The sequence below is a fragment of the Zophobas morio genome, unplaced genomic scaffold (assembly GCF_036711695.1).
Source record: "Zophobas morio isolate AGI-343-1 ecotype UQ-CSIRO unplaced genomic scaffold, CSIRO_AGI_Zmor_V1 ptg000041l, whole genome shotgun sequence".
NCBI classification, from domain to species: Eukaryota; Metazoa; Arthropoda; class Insecta; order Coleoptera; family Tenebrionidae; genus Zophobas; species Zophobas morio.
The window spans coordinates 3,666,570-3,689,936 of NW_026972146.1; the positions used below are offsets into that span (position 1 = coordinate 3,666,570).

The 23,367-nt window shown below is 32.5% G+C and overlaps 1 protein-coding gene across 6 annotated transcripts in view; it reads right to left on the minus strand.

Moving 5' to 3' along the window:
• Positions 1 to 23,367, minus strand: part of LOC135140999 (potassium voltage-gated channel subfamily KQT member 1-like) — a 96,580-nt gene that overhangs the window by 12,171 nt on the left and 61,042 nt on the right. For 5 of the 6 annotated variants that reach the window (XM_064071778.1, XM_064071779.1, XM_064071776.1 and 2 more), the window contains 6 exons: positions 14,767 to 14,857; positions 14,445 to 14,571; positions 14,215 to 14,390; positions 13,899 to 14,156; positions 3,841 to 4,080; positions 2,647 to 2,827 (listed from right to left, as the gene is read on the minus strand). In XM_064071778.1, the coding sequence (XP_063927848.1) occupies positions 2,647 to 2,827; positions 3,841 to 4,080; positions 13,899 to 14,156; positions 14,215 to 14,390; positions 14,445 to 14,571; positions 14,767 to 14,857 (1,073 nt within the window). The remainder of the gene's footprint in view (positions 1 to 2,646; positions 2,828 to 3,840; positions 4,081 to 13,898; positions 14,157 to 14,214; positions 14,391 to 14,444; positions 14,572 to 14,766; positions 14,858 to 23,367) is intronic. The other variant, XM_064071777.1, reaches the window with a different exon arrangement.

Here is a 23,367-nt window from a genome sequence, read left to right on the forward strand (position 1 = left end):
ACTTTAAAAATGTTAAACTTTCTCTGGGGTCTCAAATATCTTTTTTGAAAATGTTAAACCTTCTCGGGGTTCCCAACTGAATTTTCTTAAAAATGTTAAATCTTCTCGGGGGCCCCAAATGACTTTTTTTAATGTGAAACCTTGTCGGGACTTCCACCTGTCTTTGTTTAAAAATGTTAAACCTTCTCTGGGGTCCCAAATGTCTTTTTTGAAAATGTTAAACCTTCTCGGGGCTCCCAACTGTCTTTTTTAAAAATGTTAAACCTTCTCTGGGGTCTCAAATGTCTTTTTTGAAAATGTTAAACCTTCTCGGGGTTCCCAACTGAATTTTCTTAAAAATGTTAAATCTTCTCGGGGGCCCCAAATGACTTTTTTTAATGTGAAACCTTGTCGGGACTTCCACCTGTCTTTTTTTAAAAATGTTAAACCTTCTCTGGGGTCCCAAATGTCTTTTTTGTAAATGTTAAACCTTCTCGGGGCTCCCAACTGTCTTTTTTAAAAATGTTAAACCTTCTCGGGGATCCCAAATGGATTTTCTTAAAAATGTTAAACCTTCTCGAGGGCCCCAAATGACTTTTTTTAATGTTAAACCTTCTCGGGGCCTCCAACTGGATTTTCTTAAAAATGTTAAACCTTCTCGGGGCTCCCAACTGGATTTTCTTAAATATGTTAAACCTTCTCGGGGATCCCAACTGGATTTTCTTAATAATGTTAAACCTTCTCGGGGCCCCCAACTGTCTTTTTTAAAAATGTTAAGCCTTCTCGGGGATCCCAACTGGATTTTCTTAATAATGTTAAACCTTCTCGGGGCCCCCAACTATCTTTTTTAAAAATGTTAAACCTTCTCGGGGATCCCAACTGGATTTTCTTAAAAATGTTAAACCTTCTCGAGGGCCACAAAAAATGACTTTTTTTAATGTTAAACCTTCTCGGGGCTCCCAACTGGCTTTTCATAAAAATGTTAAACCTTCTAGGGGCTCCCAACTATCTAGTTTAAAAATGTTAAACCTTCTCGGGGATCCCAACTGGATTTTCTTAAAAATGTTAAACCTTCTCGAGGGCCCCAAATGACTTTTTTTAATGTTAAACCTTCTCGGGGCCTCCAACTGGATTTTCTTAAAAATGTTAAACCTTCTCGGGGCTCCCAACTGGATTTTCTTAAATATGTTAAACCTTCTCGGGGATCCCAACTGGATTTTCTTAATAATGTTAAACCTTCTCGGGGCCCCCAACTGTCTTTTTTAAAAATGTTAAACCTTCTCGGGGATCCCAACTGGATTTTCTTAAAAATGTTAAACCTTGTCGGGGGTCCCAAATGACTTTTTTTAATGTGAAACCTTGTCGTGGCTTCCAACCGATTTTTTTTTAAATGTTAAACCTTCTCTGGGGTCCCAACTGTCTTTTTTGAAAATGTTAAACCTTCTCGGGGTTCCCAACTGTCTTGTTTAAAAATGTTAAACCTTCTCGGGGCTCCCAACTGTTTTTTTTTTAAATGTTAAACCTTCTCGGGGATCCCAACTGGATTTTCCTAAAAATGTTAAACCTTCTCGGGGGCCCCAAATGACTTTTTTTAATGTGAAACCTTGTCGGGATTTCCAACTGTCTTTTTTTAAAAATGTTAAACCTTCTCTGGGGTCCCAAATGCCTTTTTTGAAAATGCTAAACCTTCTCGGGGCTCCCAACTGTCTTTTTTAAAAATGTTAAACCTTCTCTGGGGTCCCAACTGTCTTTTTTAAAAATGTTAACCCCTCTCGGGGCTCCCAACTGGATTTTCTTAAAAATGTTAAACCTTCTCGGGGCTCCCAACTGTCTTTTTTAAAAATGTTAAACCTTCTCGGGGATCCCAACTGGATTTTCTTAAAAATGTTAAACCTTGTCGGGGGTCCCAAATGACTTTTTTTAATGTGAAACCTTGTCGTGGCTTCCAACTGATTTTTTTTTAAATGTTAAACCTTCTCTGGGGTCCCAACTGTCTTTTTTGAAAATGTTAAACCTTCTCGGGGTTCCCAACTGTCTTGTTTAAAAATGTTAAACCTTCTCGGGGCTCCCAACTGTTTTTTTTTTAAATGTTAAACCTTCTCGGGGATTCCAACTGGATTTTCTTAAAAATGTTAAACCTTGTCGGGGGTCCCAAATGACTTTTTTTTAATGTGAAACCTTGTCGTGGCTTCCAACTGTCTTTTTTAAAAATGTTAAACCTTCTCGGGGGCCCCAAATGACTTTTTTTAATGTGAAGGTTTCTTTTTTTCATAACAGGAATCTTAAAACATTTTCAAAATGGCAAATTTTTGTAAACAAATATGGATTTTGCGATTACGCTCCGCCCCTCGGTCTGACAACGAATGAAAAATGCATCACAATTGAGACAGGGTGGGTGGGCGGGGCTTATATTTTGCCTCTTTTTCTTAATACACGTAGTCTTTTTTTCACAACAAGAAACTTAAAAGTTATGCGTTCCCCACAAAAAATGTAAATTTTTGTGGGGAACTATGGATTTTGAATTTACGCTCCGCCTCTCGGTCTAACAACGAATGAAAAATTTCATTTTAAGAGTGATATAGCAAATACCATGACCGACATTTTTAGAAATATGAGGCGGGTAAGCCCGGACCTTGGTGCGGTTAACACATGTCTTCGTGGACTCACCTGCTTTGGGCTCCTCCATGTAGAAAACCACGTCGGAATCGGACTCGCACCTGGAGGGGGCCGTGGGGGCGACCGATTGGACGGGGGTGTCGCCCTGCGGCGTTCCGGGCGCCTCCATGCGATTCCGCGATTTCCGACGCTTCAAAACCGACGCCTTCTTAGCGACCTGCAACATCAGGGACTGACCCAACCCATGGAGACTTAACACCGAGACACCAAACACTGCATCTAGAACTAGCCTAAGAAAACGATACACTAGGTGGCGGACACGTGTCCCGAAATTGCTCGCAGCCGCCAAATGTACAAGGTGATTTAGGTGTGCCAGGTGTAGTCAAATCGGCGAAATTCAATTTCGGATATTTACATGCGGACTTGTAGATTTCATTTGAATAATTCCTTTTGGCGATACCTACGGTGCGTGCGCCAGAGAGAGACCGCTTTTTTGTCACGATTTTTTTTGCGCACGAATTATTTATGGGGATGAATTATTCACCCCGGCTAGTGCGAGTATTGATGTAACGGAACGGTTTTTATGACAAACATGAAAATTTTAAATTATTCTTTTGACGGCGCGATAAATTATGCAGTTTCGGAATTTTTGCACGACTCATATATCTTTCATCTGGGAACGACCAAAGCACAACAAAGACTGGACCTTTGTGGTCGTGGGGTTCAAACGAGGCGAATATAAACTGTTTCGTTTTTTGCAATAGTACGGTCCTGCACAAACCCTATCTCTTTACAAGCAGGGCACGTCTGCGTACAACCCTCTAAAATTCTATGTCTATAAACTAGCTTACGTCTAATTTTGTTTAAAACATGCAAAAGAAACTCGGAGGAATACAAACTTGGACATACGTGACCGCCATTTTGTGTCCAATGACACTCGACATCAGTAGCGACTCGTGCTCCGCAGTCATAAAACCAAAATGTCGACATTACGTGCGTTCGGGTTATTGGATTTTTATTAATGGGTTATTATGATGGATGCGCACGAATAGCGAACTTTGACCCCAAGTGTGCCCAGAATTAATTCACGCAACGATAACCTCGCTTATGTACATAGCCCCATGGCCAACATCGGAGTTGGCTATGATAGCGCTTACTTACCTGCGCCATCTAGCGAAACAAGTATGCTAAAAGTCATTCATGCGCGCTCGCCCGAACTTATGTCTATCTACGCAGTATGCTCACCTTGGAGAGGGGGATGTTGCAGTTGGTGCCGCTGCCGCTGGAAGAGTTGTTGGCGGTGTTGGTGCCGTTCGTGTCCTTGAGATAGACCTGCCACGTCGCTCTCGAGTTGAAGCTCTTGTCGGCGGCGTAACACCGCCACAAGCACTGGATGAGCATGGCAGCTGCCGGAATTTGCCTGTTGAAGTGTTTCTGGCGTTGCTTCTGTTGAACTTTGAGGGCAAAGCCCGAGCCGAGGATCCCCTACAAAGAGAGGAAAATCGATGGTCGCGTGTCTACGCCAGGAACAAAAAGTATCGAAGTGTGGCAGTGAGGGTTTTATTAAGCAATAACAATCATATTTGACGGCACGCAGGAATTCGATCTCTCGAGTAGACGGGGATGTGGTGAGAGCCCGAGGCGGAAGAAGGGGCGGCTTTGTTGTGCTAAATGCGGGGCGGTTTCGAGCATACAGGTGCGCTGGATATGCGAATAAACACGGGCTTTGCGAAGAAGGGTAATTAAAGGGAGAATAAGGAATGAGGAAGGAAGAGGTAAAAACTGGTGTTTGTTGTTTATGAATCGGGGAAGTGGGTGTGTTCGCGTTGATACAGGAGTTTTAAGCACGGGCTATAACTTATTAACGAGCTCGTTTTCGGCGTGACGTCACAGACCGACGCGGGAAATAGTGCAGATTTATTATCCACTCACGATTTGATGATTTAGTTTTTTGTCTGTCAGTAGTCTGATTGACATTCGCTTTGAGCTGGATTGCCACTTTTCTACTTCATCTATTAGATCAGAATTATTAGACGCAATTTTTTAATCAAGCAAACAAATGTTTTAATTTTGTCAGCATAGATAATTTGTCATTGTGACATTATTTAAAAATAAAATGCCTGAAATAGTTTTACTGCAACAAAAAATTGCAATAAAAAGATATTTTTTGCAGTTTCGAAAGACAGGCCCGATCTTTTTTTAAATTTTTTTCTCATAGGTGGGAACATCACTATCTGGTAAGCGAAGACGAACGGATTTATTTACAAAATTATATGTTTCGGAAAGACCTGCAACGACAAATTTGGCAACTTGATGAAAAAAACTAATACTTCACTGTAGATACTCTTTTGGCATATTCTACGGAACAGTTGGAATTTAAAGGGGGGCCAATCACATTATACAAAATTCTTAAGCCAATGGATTATAAACACAGGGAAGTAAATGGTCGCAAAATTCTATGTGAACAAAAACATGTGGTTGTAGCCAAAAATTTTGCACTCCCAAGAAACTTCAGAAACTCGGGAAATTGAAGAAACCTCAGAAATTCGGATAATCCAAGAAATCTCAGAAGCCCAAGAAACCAAGAAAACTCAGAAATCTAAAACCTCAAGGAACCCAAGAAATTCGACAAATCCGACAAATTCAAAATTTTAGAGAATCCAAAATTCTGAAACTTAAGAAATCCAAGAAATTCAAAGTTCTTGGAATTATACACATTCTCTGAAAAATCGAAAATTTTGAACTCCCAAGAAACTCAAACCTCAAATACTCAGATAACTTAAGAAATTCAAGAAATCTCTGAAACCCGAGAACCCAAGAAATTCGAGAAAATTAAGAAATCCAAAAAATCCAAGAAATTCAAAAAACTCAAGAAATCAAGAGATCCAAGAATCCAAGATCCTGGAAACTATAAATATTCTTAAAAAAAAAAAAAATTTGGAACAAAACTTTAATATCTCAAGAAACTCAAGACCAAGAGACTTAAACAAAGCAAGAAATCCAAGAAATTCAAACTTCTTAAAACATAAAAATTTTGGAAAATCAAAAATTTTTAACTCCTAAGAAACTTAAGAAACTCGAGAAATTCAAGAAGCCTCAGAAACTCAGAAAACCCAGGAAATCTAAAAAATCTCAGAAGACCAAGAACCCAAAAAGTCCAAGAACCCAAGCAAAGCCAAAAAGACAACAAAACTCAAGAAACTCCGAAAATTCAAAAACTCAAGAAGCCCAAGAACTCCGTGAACTTCAAAAATTCTAGGAATACAAGAAATTCAGAAAATCGAAATCTGTAAATTATTATCAATATTCTAAAAACCAAAAATTTGGAACAAAATTTTAAAACCTCAAGAATCTTAAGCACACCAAAAAATCTAAGAAACTCAAAATTCTTAAATAGATAAACATTCTGAAAAATAAAAAATTTTGCACTCCCAAGAAACATAAGAAACTTGAGAAATTCAAGAAACCTCAGAAACCCGGATAATCTTAGAAATCCAAGAAATCTCAGAAGCCCAAGAAACCAAGAAATCCCGGAAATAAAAAAAAACTCAAGAAACCGCAGAAATTCGAAAAACCCAAGGAAATTTAAAAAGTCCAAAATTCCGAATATTTTAAAACCTCAAGAAACCCAAGGCCAAGAAACTTTAGAAATACAACAAATTCACAATTGTTGAAATAATACACATTCTGAAAAAATAAAAAATTTTTAACTCTCAAGAAACTCAAAACATTTAAGAAAGTCAAAAAATTCAAGAAATCTCAGAAACCCAACAGCCCAAGGAGTTCGAGAAAATTAAGAAATCCAGTGGAACAACGAAACCCAAAAAATCCAAGGAATTGAAAAAACTCAAGGAATCCATGATTCTGAAAACTATAAATTAAAAAAAAAGAATTTGGGACCAAATTTTAGTATCTCAAGAAACTCAAGACCAAGAAACTTAAGCAAATTAAGAAATCCAAGAAATTCGAACTTCTTAGAACATATAAACATTCTTGAAAATCAAAAATTTTGAACTCCCAAGTAACTTAAAGAACTCGAGAAATTCAAGAAGCCTCAGAAACGCAGATAACCCAGGAAATCCAAAAAGGCTCAGAAGACCCAGAACCCAAGAAGTCCAAGAACCCAAGGAAAGCCAAAAAGACAACGAAACTGAAGAAACTCCGAAAATTCAAAAACTCAAGAAGCCCAAGAACTCCGTGAACTTCAGAAATTCTAGGAATATAAGAAATTCAGAAAATCGAAATCTGTAAACTATTATTATCAATATTCTAAAAATAAAAAATTTGGAACAAAAGTTTAAAACCTCAAGAATCTTAAGCACACCAAAAAATCTAAGAAATTCAAAATTCTTAAATATATAAACATTCTGAAAAATAAAAAATTTTGCACTTCCAAGAAATATAAGAAACTTGAGAAATTCAAGAAACCTCAGGAACCCGGATAATCCTAGAAATCCAAGAAATGTCAGAAGCCCAAGAAATCCCGGAAATAAAAAGAAACTCAAGAAACCTCAGATATTCAAAAAACCCAAGGAAATTTAAAAAGTCCAAAATTCCGAAGATTACGAATATTCTAAAACCTCAAGAAACCCAAGGCCAAGAAACTTAAGAAATCCAACAAATTCAAAATTCTTGAAATTATACACATTCTGAAAAATCAAAATTTTTGAACTCTCAAGAAACTCAAGACATTTAAGAAAGTAAAAAAATTCAAGAAATCTCAGAAACCCAACAGCCCAAGGAGTTCGAGAAAATTAAGAAGTCCAGTGGAACAACGAAACCCAAAAAATCCAAGGAATTGAAAAAACTCAAGGAATCCATGATTCTGAAAACTATAAATTAAAAAACCAAGAAATCCAAGAAATTCAAACTTCTTAGAACATACAAACATTCTGGAAAATCAAAAATTTTGAACTCCCGAGTAATTTAAAAACCCGAGAAATTCAAGAAGCGTTAGAAACTCGGATAACCCAAGAAATCGAAAAATTCTCAGAAGCCCAAGAACCCAAGAAGTCTAAAAAAGCCAGGAAATCCAAAAAGACAACGCAACTGAAGAAACCCCGAAAATTCAAAAACCGAGAAGCCCAAGAACTCCAAGAACCCCAAGCAAATCGAGGAATTCAACAAATTCAAGAAATCCAAATTTCTGAAAATTATCAGTACTCTAAAAAACACAATTTTGGAACAAAATTTTAAAGCATCAAGAAACTCAAAACCAAGAAACTTAGCCTCACATACTCAGATAATCCAAGAAATTTAAGAAATCTCGGAAATCTAAGAGCTGAAAAAGTATAAGAAAACCCAGAAATCCAGTGGCACAAGAAATCCCAAGAAACTTAAAATAAAAAACCAAGGAACCCAAGAGGCCCAAGGAACCAAGAAATTCAAGGAATCCAAGAAGATTATAAACATTCTAAGAAAATAAAAATTTGAAACAAAATTTTAAAAACTCAAGAACCTTAAGCACACGAAAAAATCTAATAAATTCAAAATTCTTAAACATAAAAATTCTGAAAAATCAAAAATTTTGCACTTCAAGAAACTTTAATAAATCCAAGAAATTCAAGAAATTTCAGAAACCCAAGAGCCCAAGAAGTTCGAGAAAATTAAAAAACCCAGTGGAACAACAAAACCCAAAAAATCGAAGAAATTCAAAAAACTGAAGAAACCCAAGAGATCCAAGGATAAAAAATTTAAACCTCAAGAAACCTCAGACCAAGAATCTTAAGAAATTCAAAATTGTGAAAAATATAAACATTAATTAAATTTTGAACTCTCAAGAAACTCAAAAAACTCAAGAAACCTCAGAAACTCAGATAATCCTAGAAATCCAGCTAAGAATTTCAAGAAACCCAAAAAATTTACAGAGACAAGGAAACCCAACAAACTCCGGAAATTTAAATACTCAAGAAATCCAAGAAATTCAAACTTCTTAAAACATAAAAATTTTGGAAAATCAAAAATTTTTAACTCCTAAGAAACTCGATAAATTCAAGAAGCCTCAGAAACTCGTATAACCCAGGAAATCCAAAAAGTCTCATAAGACCAAGAATTCAAGAAGTCCAAGAAACCAAGGAAAGCCAAAAAGACAACGAAACTCAAGAAACTCCGAAAATTCAAAAACTCAAGAAGCCCGAGAACTCCGTGAACTTCAGAAATTCTAGGAATACAAGAAATTCAGAAAATCGAAATCTGTAAATTATCATCAATATTCTAAAAATCAAAAATTTGGAACAAAATTTTAAAACCTCAAGAACCTTAAGCACACCAAAAAATCTAAGAAATACAAAATTCTTAAATATATAAACATTCTGAAAAATAAAAAATTGTGCACTCCCAAGAAACTTTAATAATCCAAGAAATTCAAGAAATTTCAGAAACCAAGAGCCCAAGAAGTTCGAGAAAATTTAAAAATCCTGTGGAACAACAAAACCCAAAAAATCCAAGAAATTCAAAAAACTGAAGAAACCCAAGGATACAAAATTTAAACCTCAAGAAACCTCAGACCAAGAATCTTAAGAAATTCAAAATTGTAAAAAATATAAACATTAATTAAATTTTGAACTCTCAAGAAACTTAAAAAACTCAAGAAACCTCAGAAACTCAAATAATCCTAGAAATCCAGCTAAGAATTTCAAGAAACCCAAAAAATTTACAGAGACAGGGAAACCCAACAAACTCCGGAAATTTAAATACTCAAGAAATTCAAGAAACTCAAACTTCTTAAAACATAAAAATTTTGTAAAATCAAAAATTTTTAACTCCTAAGAAACTTAAGAAATTCGAGAAATTCAAGAAGCCTCAGAAACTCAGATAACCCAGGGAATCTAAAAAATCTCAGAAGACCAAGAAGCCAAGGAAAGCCAAAAAGACAACGAAACTCAAGAAACTCCGAAAATTCAAAAATTCAAGAAGCCCAAGAACTCCGTGAACTTCAGAAATTCTAGGAATACAAGAAATTCAGAAGATCGAAATCTGTAAATTATTATCAATATTCTAAAAATCAAAAATCTGGAACAAAATTTTAAAACCTCAAGAATCTGAAACACACCAAAAAATCTAAGAAATTCAAAATTCTTAAATATATAAACATTCTGAAAAATAAACAATTTTGCACTCCCAAGAAACATAAGAAACTTGAGAAATTCAAGAAACCTCAGAAACCCGGATAATCTCAGAAATCCAAGAAATCTCAGAAGCCCAAGAAACCAAGAAATCTCGTAAATAAAAAAAACTCAAGAAACCCCAGAAATTCGAAAAGCCCAAGGAAATTTAAAAAGTCCAAAATTCCGAAGATTACGAATATTCAAAAACCTCAAGAAACCCAAGGCCAAGAATCTTAAGAAATCCAACAAATTCAAAATTCTTGAAATTATACACATTCTGAAAAATCAAAAATTTTGAACTCTCAAGAAACTCAAGACATTTAAGAAAGTCAAAAAATTCAAGAAATCTCAGAAATCCAACAACCCAAGGGGTTCCAGAAAAGTCCAGTGGAACAACGAAACCCAAAAAATCCAAGGAATTTACAAAACTCAAGCAATCCATGATTCTGAAAATTATAAATTAAAAAAAAAAAGAATTTGGAACCAAATTTTAGTATCTCAAGAAACTCAAGACCAAGAAACTTAAGCAAATTAAGAAATCCAAGAAATTCAAACTTCTTGGAACATATAAACATTCTGAAAAATCAAAAATTTTGAACTCCCAAGTAACTTAAAAAACCCGAGAAATTCAAGAAGCGCTACAAACTCGGATAACCCAAGAAATCGAAAAATTTTCAGAATCCCTAGAACCCAAGAAGTCTAAGAAAGGCAGGAAATCCAAAAAGACAACGTAGCTGAAGAAACCCCGAGAATTCAAAAACCCGAGAAGCCCAAGAACTCCAAGAACCCAAGAAAATCGAAGAATCCAACAAATTCAAGAAATCCAAATTTCTGAAAATTATCAATACTCTAAAAATCATAATTTTGGAACAACATTTTAAAGCCTCAAGAAACTCAAAACTAAGAAACTTAGCCTCACATACTCAGATAATCCAAGAAATTTAAGAAATCTCGGAAATCTAAGAGCCCAAGAAGCATAAGAAAACCCGGAAATCCAGTGGCACAAGATATCCAAAGAAACTTAAAATAAAAAAATCAATGAGCCCAAGAGGTCCAAGGAACCCAAGAAATCCAAGGAATCCAAGAAGATTATAAACTTTCTAAGAAAGTAAAAATTTGGAACAAAATTTTAAAACCTCAAGAATCTTAAGCATACCAAAAAATCTAATAAATTCAAAATTCTTAAACATATAAAAATTCTGAAAAATCAAAAATTTTGCATTCCAAGAAACTTTAATAATCCAAGAAATTCAAGAAATTTCAGAAATCCAAGAGCCCAAGAAGTTCGAGAAAATTAAAAAGCCAGTGGAACAACAAAACTCAAAAAATCCAAGAAATTCAAGAGATCCAAGGATAAAAAATTTAAACCTCAAGAAACCTCAGACCAAGAATCTTAAGAAATTCAAAATTGTAAAAAATATAAACATTAATTATATTTTGAACTCTCAAGAAACTTAAAAAACTCAAGAAACCTCAGAAACTCAGATAATCCTAGAAATCCAGCTAAGAATTTCAAGAAACCCAAAAAATTTACAGAGACAAGGAAACCCAACAAACTCCGGAAATTTAAATACTCAAGAAATCAAAGAAATTCAAACTTCTTAAAACATAAAAATTCTGGAAAATCAAAAATTTTTAACTCCTAAGAAACTTAAGAAATTCGAGAAATTCAAGAAGTCTCAGAAACTCAGATAACCCAGCAAATCTAAAAAATCTCAGAAGCCCAAGAACTCCGTGAACTTCAGAAATTCTAGGAATACAAGAAATTCAGAAAACCGAAATCTGTAAATTATGAATATTCTAAAAATCAAAAATTTGGAACAAAATTTTAAAACCTCAAGAATCTTAAGCACACCAAAAAATCTAAGAAATTCAAAATTCTTAAATATATAAACATTCTGAAAAATAAAAAATTTTGCACTCCCAAGAAACATAAGAAACTTGAGAAATTCAAGAAACCTCAGAAACCCGGATAATCCTAGAAATCCAAGAAATCTCAGAAGTCCAAGAAACCAAGAAATTACAAAATAAAAAAAAACTCAAGAAACCCCAGATATTCGAAAAACCCAAGGAAATTTAAAAAGTCCAAAATTCCGAAGATTACGAATATTCTAAAACCTCAAGAAACCCAAAGTCAAGAAACTTAAGAAATCCAAGAAATTCAAAATTCTTGAAATTATACACATTCTGAAAAATCAAAAATTTTGAACTCTCAAGAAACTCAAGACATTTAAGAAAGTCAAAAAATTCAAGAAATCTCAGAAACCCAACAGCCCAAGGAGTTCGAGAAAATTAAGAAGTCCAGTGGAACAACGAAACCCAAAAAATCCAAGGAATTGAAAAAACTCAAGGAATCCATGATTCTGAAAACCATAAATTAAAAAAAAAAAAAAGAATTTGGAACCAAATTTTAGTATCTCAAGAAACTCAAGACCAAGAAACTTAGCAAACCAAGAAATCCAAGAAATTCAAACTTCTTTGAACATATAAACATTCTGGAAAATCAAAAATTTTGAACTCCCAAGTAACTTAAAAAACCCGAGAAATTCAAGAAGCGTTAGAAACTCGGATAACCCAAGAAATCGAAAAATTCTCAGAAGCCCAAGAACCCAAGAAGTCTAAAAAAGCCAGGAAATCCAAAAAGACAACGCAACTGAAGAAACCCCGAAAATTCAAAAACCGAGAAGCCCAAGAACTCCAAGAACCCAAGCAAATCGAGGAATTCAACAAATTCAAGAAATTCAAATTTCTGAAAATTATCAATACTCTAAAAATCACAATTTTGGAACAAAATTTTAAAGCCTCAAAAAACTCAAAACCAAGAAACTTAGCCTCACATACTCAGATAATCCAAGAAATTTAAGAAATCTCGGAAATCTAAGAGCTCAGGAAGTATAAGAAAACCCAGAAATCCAGTGGCACAAGAAATCCCAAGAAACTTAAAATAAAATAACCAAGGAGCCCAAGAAATCCAAGGAATCCAAGAAGATTATAAACATTCTAAGAAAATAAAAATTTGGAACAAAATTTTAAAACCTCAAGAACCTTGAGCACACAAAAAAATCTAATAAATTCTAATTTTTCAAAACATATAAAAATTCTGAAAAATCAAAAATTTGGACTCCAAGAAACTTTATTAATCCAAGAAATTCAAGAAATTTCAGAAACCCAAGAGATCCAAGGAAAAAAAATTTAAACCTCAAGAGACCTCAGACCAAGAATCTAAGAAATTCAAAATTGTAAAAAATACAAACATTAATTAAATTTTGAATTCTCAAGAAACTTAAAATACTTTTAAACTTAGTAATAGCTATATAGATAAATCATTCAATTTAAGGCCGGAAAAATGTTTCAGAAGAGCTAAACCCATCAAAGCACTGAGCAAGGTTGTTGTCTTTTACCAACCCTTTTAGTAACCTTAGAAAAATGAAAAAAGAAGTTGGAAGATATGGAAATAGGCTGTTCACAAAGGTCGAAATTTCTATTTCTAAGAAGAGTGGGCGAGCAGAACGAACTGATGATCGAGAATTAAAGACGAGATGCTAAATGTGGCAGGCGACAATAGACGTATGCTGAACCCCCATTCATATAAAAACAACGTTTAAGTGAAATTTTAGCGTTTGTTCCTTACATATGAAATAAACACTTACAAAAAGCCGAATAACTGTTTTAAATAGCGTAAGTATCGGCCACAATGTTTATATTTCTGGCATATTTTTTAACCTTTCATTTAATAAAACATAACCTAACGAAAAAAATTCAGGGAATTTTTATTCTTCTGCATCGAATACCAACAAACTCACTAGATTTTCATGGCCAACCCTATTATATAAAGATCGTGAACGGATAATACCTTTGAACTTCGAACACTGTCAACTGACATTCATAAATAATACAATAAACTACGTCAACAAAGTGTCCTGATTTGCATCCAGGGAGTTATATATCCCGTGATCGTTAAATCGTCGTTCTCCCCGAACCGTGAAATCGGAGCCTCGGGTCAGATTTGCGGCCATTCCATCCATTAATATCCCTAAACCCCGTCCGAACACGTGTCAATAATAATGAAGATTGATGCTCGATTATTTCAGATAGCCCGTTTAACATGCAAAAAAGCAGATAATGTCACCGATTCATCCCCAAGAGCGAAAGTTAAACCGTTTCATTGTTTAGTCGTTAATTTTAAACGCCACTCACGGCTGGAAGAGCGAAGAATGATATGGCAAAGACGCTGAAGCACGACGCTACGATCTTCCCCATCCACGTCCTGGGAACGGTGTCTCCATATCCGATGGTCGTCACGGTGATGACGCCCCACCAGAGAGCGTCGGCGTAGCTCGAGAAATCCCCCGTGTTCTTACCGTCGGCCCCTACCGCGTCCTTCTCGGCCAAGTAGACGAAGTAACTGCTGAAGATTAGGCCCAAGAATCCGATGTAAAGAGTCGTTATTAGTTCCTGTCGGGATTAAATAAAGATCAGGTTGGTGGGTTGTCGCGCAAGCCACCGGACTCACTTGTCGATGTATGAACACAACCGAGCCCAATAACCTCCACGTGCCGCCTTGTCTGTCCACGTGGAGCATCCGCAGGATCTGCAGGAAGCGGATTCCTCGGATGGCGGACGTGGCGAACACCTGCCCGTTGGAGCCTAGCGTAAGAACTACTATCGAAGCTACCACTACGATTAAATCTGGAACAGGACGTGAAAGTGGCGCAGTCGGGCGGATGCGATACGGCTACTCACCGATGATGCAGATGGGCTTGCGGATGAAGCGCAGTCGCCCCCAGAAGCCCATGTACTTGGACCGGCAGCCGGCGGACCACAGGCGCACCAGGTACTCGACGCCGAAGAACACCACCAGGCATATTTCCTGCAACAGGAGCACCGACTTTTTGTTAATTAAGGTTCTTAGTGCGTTGTTACGTGTTTGCAGAGTCGCTCCTTGTGTAAATAGCGATAGAGCGGAGCGGGTTATCAAATGTGCAACCTAAGGGAGCATACAAATCGAAATTATACAACAACAAAGCATACATGCTGGTGAATGTAAACTAGTCTGATTACTCACCATCCAGAACAGGGTCTCGTTGGCGAAGTTCTGGTAGGCGTCTATGGTAGACAGGACGCTGAATATCAGACACACGAGCACTAACATAAACCTGCAAAAAAGAAAAAATTTTAATTTTAATGTTCGAGATAATTATTATATTATTCAAACACAATTTAGACACTGTAGAGCAAACAAGGCTTATCAAGCCCCTCTATTATTTTATTCGCCTAAATATATTATTAATACCGTTTTCTTGTTATTTAGATAAGGGAACAAATTAAATGCGCAGTTCTGTTTTTAAACGCTCTGTATTTTTGCTCGGTAAAAATGATAAATGCTAAGTTATATAATAAATGCTCAGTTAAAAAATAAATTCTCAGTAAAAATAATATATACTTGGTGAAAAAATAGCTGCTTAGTTTATCGAAAAATTGAAGAATTGGGAAATCGAACCACCAAAAAATCAGAAAAACAAAAATCTAAAATTCAAAAATCAAAAAATTGAACACTCGAAAAGCCAAAAAGTCTAAAAATCGAAATATAGGAATGTTCAAAAACTGAAACATCGAGAAATCAAAACATCAACAGTAGAGGAGTCAAAAAATTAAGAAATCAAATTAGATCAAAATTGAACAATCGAACATTTAATAATTGAAAAATTGAAACATTTTAAATGAAAAAAAAAATCGGTAAACGGAAAAATTGAAAAATATAAACCGAGAAATTGAACAATCTAAAAATCGACAAATTAAAACATCAAGGAAACCAAAAAAATTTACGGAAAATCTAGAACTCAAAAATCGAAACATCAAAAAATGAAAAAATTGAAGAACCGAAACATTACAAAATTCCAGAACTGAAGTACTGAAAAATGGAAGGAAATTTGAAAAATCGAAAAAGTGAAAAAATTCAAAATTGAAATCTTGAAAAACTGAAAAATGGAAAGAAAATTGAAGAATCGGAAAAGTGAAAAAATCCTAAACTGAAACATTGAAAAATTCAGAAATCGAAAAACTGAAAAATCACAATCGAAGGAAGAATTGAAAAATCGAGAAATAGAGAAATGGGAAAATAAAAAATCAGTTAATGGAAAAATTGAGAAAACTAAAAATTTAGAAACGTCAAAAATTGAAAACTGAAAAAAAAAATAAAAATTGTAAAACTGAAACATCGGAAAATTGAGAAATCGAAAAATGAAGAAATTCGAGAAACCGAAAATATGAAGAATCGAGAAATCGAAGAATCGACAAATTGAAAAATCCCAACAGTAATATATGGAAAAATTGAGAAATCGAAATCGAGCAAAACTGAAGTATCGTATAGTTAATAAATTGACAAACTGAAAATTTTTGAAAAAGAAAATCGTATCAAAAACTAAAAATTCAAAAAATCGAGAAATTGAACAATCAAAAAATCAAAACATTGAAATCCCAGTAAGTTGATAAGTAGGAAAATTTAAAAAACAAAAATTTTAAAAATCCAAGAATTGAACAACAAAAACTATCTAAGCCTCAGAAAATCGAATGATCGAGAACTCAAAACATCAAAGAAAACAAAAAATCTAAAATTTAAAAATTCGACAAATTGAAAAATCATGGGACTGAAAAATCGAAAAGTCGAGATAGTGAGAAATCTAAAAACCTAAAACATTAAAAAATCAAAAAATCAAAATATCTGAAAATTGATAATCCAGAAATTGAAAAGTTCTCAATATTCAAATCCTAAAAAATTGAGTATTGAAAACTTGAAAAATTGAGAAATCCAAGCAATCAAAAAATAGTAAAATTGAAAAATGTAAAATTTAAAAAATTCAAAAATTGAGAAATAAAAGAAAAGAAAAATAAAAAATTTAAAAATTCGAAAAATTGAAAAATTAAAATATCGAAAAATTGAAGAATTGGGAAATCGAAACACCAAAAAAATCAAAAAAACAAAAATCTAAAATTCAAAGATCAAAAAATTGAACACTCGAAAAGCCAAAAAGCCGAAAAATCGAAACAGGAATGTTCAAAAACTGAAACATCGAGAAATCAAAACATCAACAGTAGTGGAGTCAAAAAATAAAAAAATTAAGAAATCAAATTAGATCAAAATCGAAAAATCGAACAGTTAATAATTGAAAAATTGAAACATTTTAAATGAAAAATAATCGGTAAACCGAAAAATTAAAGAACAATTTAAAAATCGAAGAATTGGAAAACCAAAAAATGTAAACCGAGAACTTGAAAAATCGAATAATCGACAAATCAAAACATAAAGGAAACCAAAAAAATTAACGGAAAATCTAGAACTTAGAAATTGAAAAATTAAAATACCTATCGAAAAATCGAAAAACCGAGAAATCGAAACATCAAAAAATGGAAAAATTGTAGAAACCGAAACATTACAAAATCCCTGAACTGAAATACTGAAAACTGAAGGAAATTTGAAAAATCGAAAAAGTGAAAAAATTCAAAACTGAAATCTTGAAAAACTGAAAAATGGAAAGAAAATTGAAGAATCGGAAAAGTGAAAAAATCCAAAACTGAAACATTGAAAAATTCAGAAATCGAAAAATTGAAAAATCACAATTGAAGGAAGAATTGAAAAATCGAGAAATAGAGAAACGGGAAAATAAAAAAATCAGTTAACCGGAAAATTGAGAAAACGAAAAATTTAGAAACGTCAAAAATTGAAAACTGAAAAATAAAAAAAAAATAAAAATCGTAAAACTGAAACATCGGAAAATTGAGAAATCGAAAAATGAAGAAATTCCAGAAACCGAAAATATGAAGAATCGAGAAATCGAAGAATCGATAAATTGAAAAATCCCAACAGTAATATATCGAAAAATTGACAAATCGAAATCGAGCAAAACTGAAGTATCGTATAGTTAATAAATTGACAAACTGAAAATTTTTGAAAAAAAATCGTATCAAAAACTAAAAATTCAAAAAATCGAGAAATCGAACAATCAAAAAATCAAAACATTGAAATCGCAGTAAGTTGATAAGTAGGGAAATTTAAAAAACAAAAATTTTAAAAATCCAAGAATTGAACAACAAAAACAATCTAAGCCTGAAAACTCAGAACATCGAATGATCGAGAACTCAAAACATCAAAGAAAACAAAAAATCTAAAATTTAAAAATTCGACAAATTGAAAAATCATGGAACTGAAAAATCGAAAAGTCGAGATAGTGAGAAATCTAAAAACCTAAAACATTAAAAAATCAAAAAATCAAAATATCTGAAAATTGAAAATCCAGAAATTGAAAAGTTCTCAATATTCAAATCCTGAAAAAACGAGTATTGAAAACTTGAAAAATTGAGAAATCCAAGCATCAAAAAATAGTAAAATTGAAAAATGTAAAATTCAAAAAATCCAAAAATTGAGAAATAAAAGAAAAGAAAAATCAAAAATTTAAAAATTCGAAAAATTGAAAAATTAAAATATCGAAAAATTGAAGAATTGGGAAATCGAAACACCAAAAAAATCAAAAAAACAAAAATCTAAAATTCAAAAATCAAAAAATTGAACACTCGTAAAGCCAAAAAGTCGAAAAATCGAAACAGGAATGTTCAAAAACAGAAACATCGAGAAATCAAAGCATCAACAGTAGAGGAGTCAAAAAATCAAAAAATTAAAAAATCAAATTAGATCTAAATTGAAAAATTGAACAGTTAATAATTGATAAATTGAAACATTTTAAATGAAAAAAAAATCGGTAAACCGAAAAATTGAAAAATCGAGAAATCGAGAAATTGAACAATCTAAAAATTAAACAATTTAAAAATCGAAGAATTGGAAAACCAAAAAATCGAAACCGAGAACTTGAAAAATCGAATAATCGACAAATCAAAACATCAAGGAAACCAAAAAAATTAACGGAAAATCTAGAACTTAAAAATTGAAAAATTAAAATACCTATCGAAAAATTGAAAAATCGAGAAATCGAAACATCAAAAAATGGAAAAATTGAAGAACCGAAACATTAAAAAATCCCAGAACTGAAATACTGAAAAATGGAAGGAAAATTGAAAAATCGAAAAAGTGAAAAAATTCAAAACTGAAATCTTGAAAAACTGAAAAATGGAAAGAAAATTGAAGAATCGGAAAAGTGAAAAAATCCCAAACTGAAACATTGAAAAATTGGGAAATGGAGAAATGGGAAAATCAAAAAAATCGGTATAAAGAGTTTAGACAGTACTTCCCTCGCTATATATATTAACAATAATATTACAATGAATTTTTAGTAATCATGTGTATTGAATTCAGGATTCTGAGTGCAGTAAAAATATTATAGTTCCCCAGTTTTAATTCTGTTTTATTATAGTACCTCATTGCGTAAAAGTTAATTTCCTTAACAATAGATTACTATTCTGTCGAATTGATACCCATTTTTTTCAATAATTGTTAGTTTTTGTTAAAAACTCTGCTAACCAATAGATCATTAATTTTCCTCTGATATCCCTGTTAAAATTATTCGACGTATTTTGCATTAATTTGCGGTATATTTTGATTTTAATAAACACATTATTATTTAAACAGATTGTACCACTAACAAACATTTAATGACTCAGCGCCCTGTAAAAAGTGATGTTTTATCCATGTGCGAATTTTCAAGCGATTCTATGATGGTTATGACTCAAAAAACTTGAAAAGAAAACATACAATGGTGCTTTTTGTACGATATTTCTCAGCCATATTTTTTTAATTGATTGAACTGGTCTCTGCGCTCTAGAATATGAAAAAAACTGCAGTTTGATGTATGATACATCTATATTAGTATCATTTTTTCATACAAAAAACCAAAAAAATGTTATACCTCGTCTAGCGAGTCCCCTCAATTCTCGACCATAACGTCAACGAAATGCGACAGCTCCACTACATAAATCCTGCGGTTTGGATCCAGGCTCTCCCAGGTAACATTACGAATGAACGAAAATGGAGCCGAGAACCCACACTATATCCTCATAATACTCGAGGCACGCGAACGTTTATCTTGGACTTTTCGCGCGATAAATTAAAAATTTAACGTAAGAATAAATTCAAAAACGCTATAACACGTTGTAGAGATATGGGAGGTTGATACCAGACACGCGAAGCGCTTTCGCAGATTTTTACGGCAGATCTTCAAGTGGATCGATTGGGACGGTTCAATTTGGCTCAAGTGGAAGTGGCGGCTTTCCGATCAAAGAAGAAAATAAACTTTTCGAGATGTTGGAGGAGTTGGTGCGTTATTTTGTTGGGAGAAAGGTGACACTATGTCTAGGACTGGGTTATTCAAACCGGGTTCGGTGGAGTTTAAGCCGGGATTTATTTTGGGAAATTAAGAAATTGAGTGTTGGTGACAGAGGAAGGAGTGATTTTAATTGCAGCCGACTAGATCCGCCATTTTTGGGCTTGATAATCGATAAATTCCGTGTTTGTATTTAATTTGGAAGCCTTGTTTGCTAAATTACTAGTTGAGTCAACACAGCGGAATAGGTCAAAGGTGATTTTTTTGTTGATATCAATTTTACTTCTTTTGTGACAAGCAGTGAATGTTCGAACTAGATTGGACTAGATTCGGGATATGGATTTTAAGTCAATTAACTTGGGTATTTGGTGGGGGTTACAAATTCTACTTAAAGTTTCACATAGTTATTACTTTACTCTATTACAAAAATACGATTTCGTTTTCGACGGACCGTTTGTTGACGCACATGATCTAGAGATTGTGCGAAATGCAAAATTGGCCACTTCCGGGCGTTCCAGTAATTTATGACTTGCAGCCAGGCAGCCATTTACATAAAGAGTAAAGTATAATACCAGTATATTAATATTTTTTTCTATTTGCTTATACAGGGCGATGCAAAAAATGATGACCCAATTTATTTTATTGAAAATTGAAAATTCCCAAAAACTGTCATACCGAAAAATTGAAAAACCGAAGAAAATTTGAAGAATCAGAAAACTGAAAAACCCAAAATTCAAAAAACTGGAATCTAAAATTTAAAAATTTGAAAAAATTAAAAATAGAGATATCGAAGAACTGAAAATCGAGAAATTAGAAATTCAAAAATTTTCAAAATTGAAAATATCGAATAACTGAAGCATCGAAAAATTGCAAAATGGAAAAATTGAAACATTAACAATAAAAAAATTGAAAGACTGATAAATCTAAAATTTAAAGATCCAAAAATAAAAAAATTCGAAAAATTTAAAAATAAAAATGTTAAACTGAAACATCGAAACTGAAGTTGAAAATTGTAAAATTTGAAAATCGAACAATTGAAAAATTCCAAAAACTGAAATACCGAAAAATTGAGAAACCGAAGAAAATTTGAAGAATCAGAAAATTGAAAAAAAAAATCGATAACCGAGAAATCGAAACACCCAAAAATCAAAAAACTAAAATCTAAAATTTACAAAATTTAAGAAAATTAAAAATAGAGATATATCAAATAACTGAAAATCGAGAAATCGAAAAATCAAAAATTTTAAAAATTGAAAATAAACATTGAAGATAAAAAAATTGAAAGACTGATACATCTAAAATTTAAAGAATAAAAAATGGAAAAATCAAAAATCAAAAGTCGAGAAGCTGAAAAATCGAAAAATTGAAGAATCGAAATATCGAAAAATTCCAAAACTGAAATATCGAAAAGTTGTAAAATAGAAGAAAAATTGAAGAATCGAAAAATTGAAAAAGTGCAAAACTGAAAAATCGAGAAATCGAGAAGTCGAGAAATCGAAACATTAAAAAACTGAAAAATCGAAATTGAAAGATCAATAAAATTCTAAAATTTGAAAATCGAAAAATTGAAAAAATGAAAAAGCAAATAATCGAAAATTCAAAAAATCGAAATGTCGAACAATTGAAAACTTCCAAAAACTAAAATAAGAGATATCGAAGAACTGAAAATCGAGAAATCGAAAAATCAAAAATTTTAAAAATTGATAGTATCGAATAACTGAAGAATCGAAAAACGGAAAAATTGAAACATTGAAAATCAAAAAATTGAAAGACTGATAAATCTAAAATTTAAAGATCCAAAAATGGAAAAAACGAAAAAGTGAAAAAACGAAAAATCGAATGTCAAGAAGTAAAAATTGAAGAATCGAAATATGAAAAAATTCCAAAACTGAAATATCGAAAAGTTGTAAAATAGAAGAAAAATTGAAGAATTGAAAAATTGAAATTAAAAAAAAATTAAATAATTGAAAAATCAAAAACCTTAACAACCGAATAACTGAAAAAGTGCAAGACTGAAAAGTCGGGAAATCGAGAAGTCAAAAAACTGAAAAATCTGGAATTAAAAAATTCGAAAAATTTAAAAATAGAAATGTCAAACTGAAAAATCGAAATTGAAATATCAACAAATCGAAAAATTGAAAATTCTAAAATTTGAAAATCGAAAAATTGAAAAAACGAAAAAGGAAATAATCGAAAAGTCGAACAATTGAAGAAAAATTCCAAAAACCGAAAAATTGAAAAACCGAAGAAAATTTGAAGAAAAACCGAGAAATCGAAAAACACAAAAATAAAAAACTTAAATCTAAAGTTTAAAAATTTGAAAAAATGAAAAATAGAGATATCGAAGAACTGAAAATCGAGAAACCCAAAAATCAAAGATTTTAAAAATTGAAAATATCGAATAACTGATGAATCGAAAAATTGAAAAATGGAAAAGTTGACAGATTGAAAAATCTAAAATTTAAAGACCCAAAACTGGAAAAATCGAAAAAGTGAAAAAATCGAAAAATTGAAGGTCGAGAAACTGGAAAATCCAAAAATTGAAGAATCGAAAACCTGAAGAAGTGCAAAACTCAAAAATCGGGAAATCGAGAAGTCGAAAAATCGAAAAAAGAAAAACCGAAAAATCTAAAACAGAGAAGTTGAAAATAGAAAGATCGAGAAATCGAAACATCAAAAATTTGAAAAATCTGGAATTAAAAAATTCGAAAAATTTAAAAACAGAAATGTCAAACTGAAAAATCGAAAGCAAATCAAAAAGTCGAAAAATCGAAATGTCGAACTGAAAAATTCCAAAAACTGAAATACCAAAAAATTGAAAATCTGAAGAATCAGAAAATTAAAAAAAAATCTATAATCGAGAAATCGAAAAAACCCAAAAATCAAAAAACTGAAATCTAAAATGTAAAAATTTGAAAAAATGAAAAATAGAGATATATCGAAGAACTGAAAATCGAGGAATCGAAAAATCCAAAATTTTAAAAATTGAAAATTACAAATAACTGAAGAATCGAAAAATTGCAAAATGGAAAAATTCAAACATTAAAAATCAAAAAATTGAAAGATTGAAAAATCTAAAACAGAGAAGTTGAAAAATCGAAAGATCGAGAAATTGAAACATCAAAAACTGGAAGACCTAAAATTAAAAAAATCGAAAAATTGAAAAATAGAAAAGCCAAACCGAAAAATCGAAATTGAAATATGAACAAATGGAAAAATTGAAAAGTTGAAAATTCTAAAATTTGAAAATCGAAAAACTGAAAAAACGAAAAACAAAAAATAGAAAAGTCGAAAAATTGAAATGTCGAAAAATTTTAAAAATCAAAAGATTGAAAAATCTAAAATTTAAAAATCCGGAAAAGGAAAAATCGAAAAAGTGACACAACGAAAAATCGAGT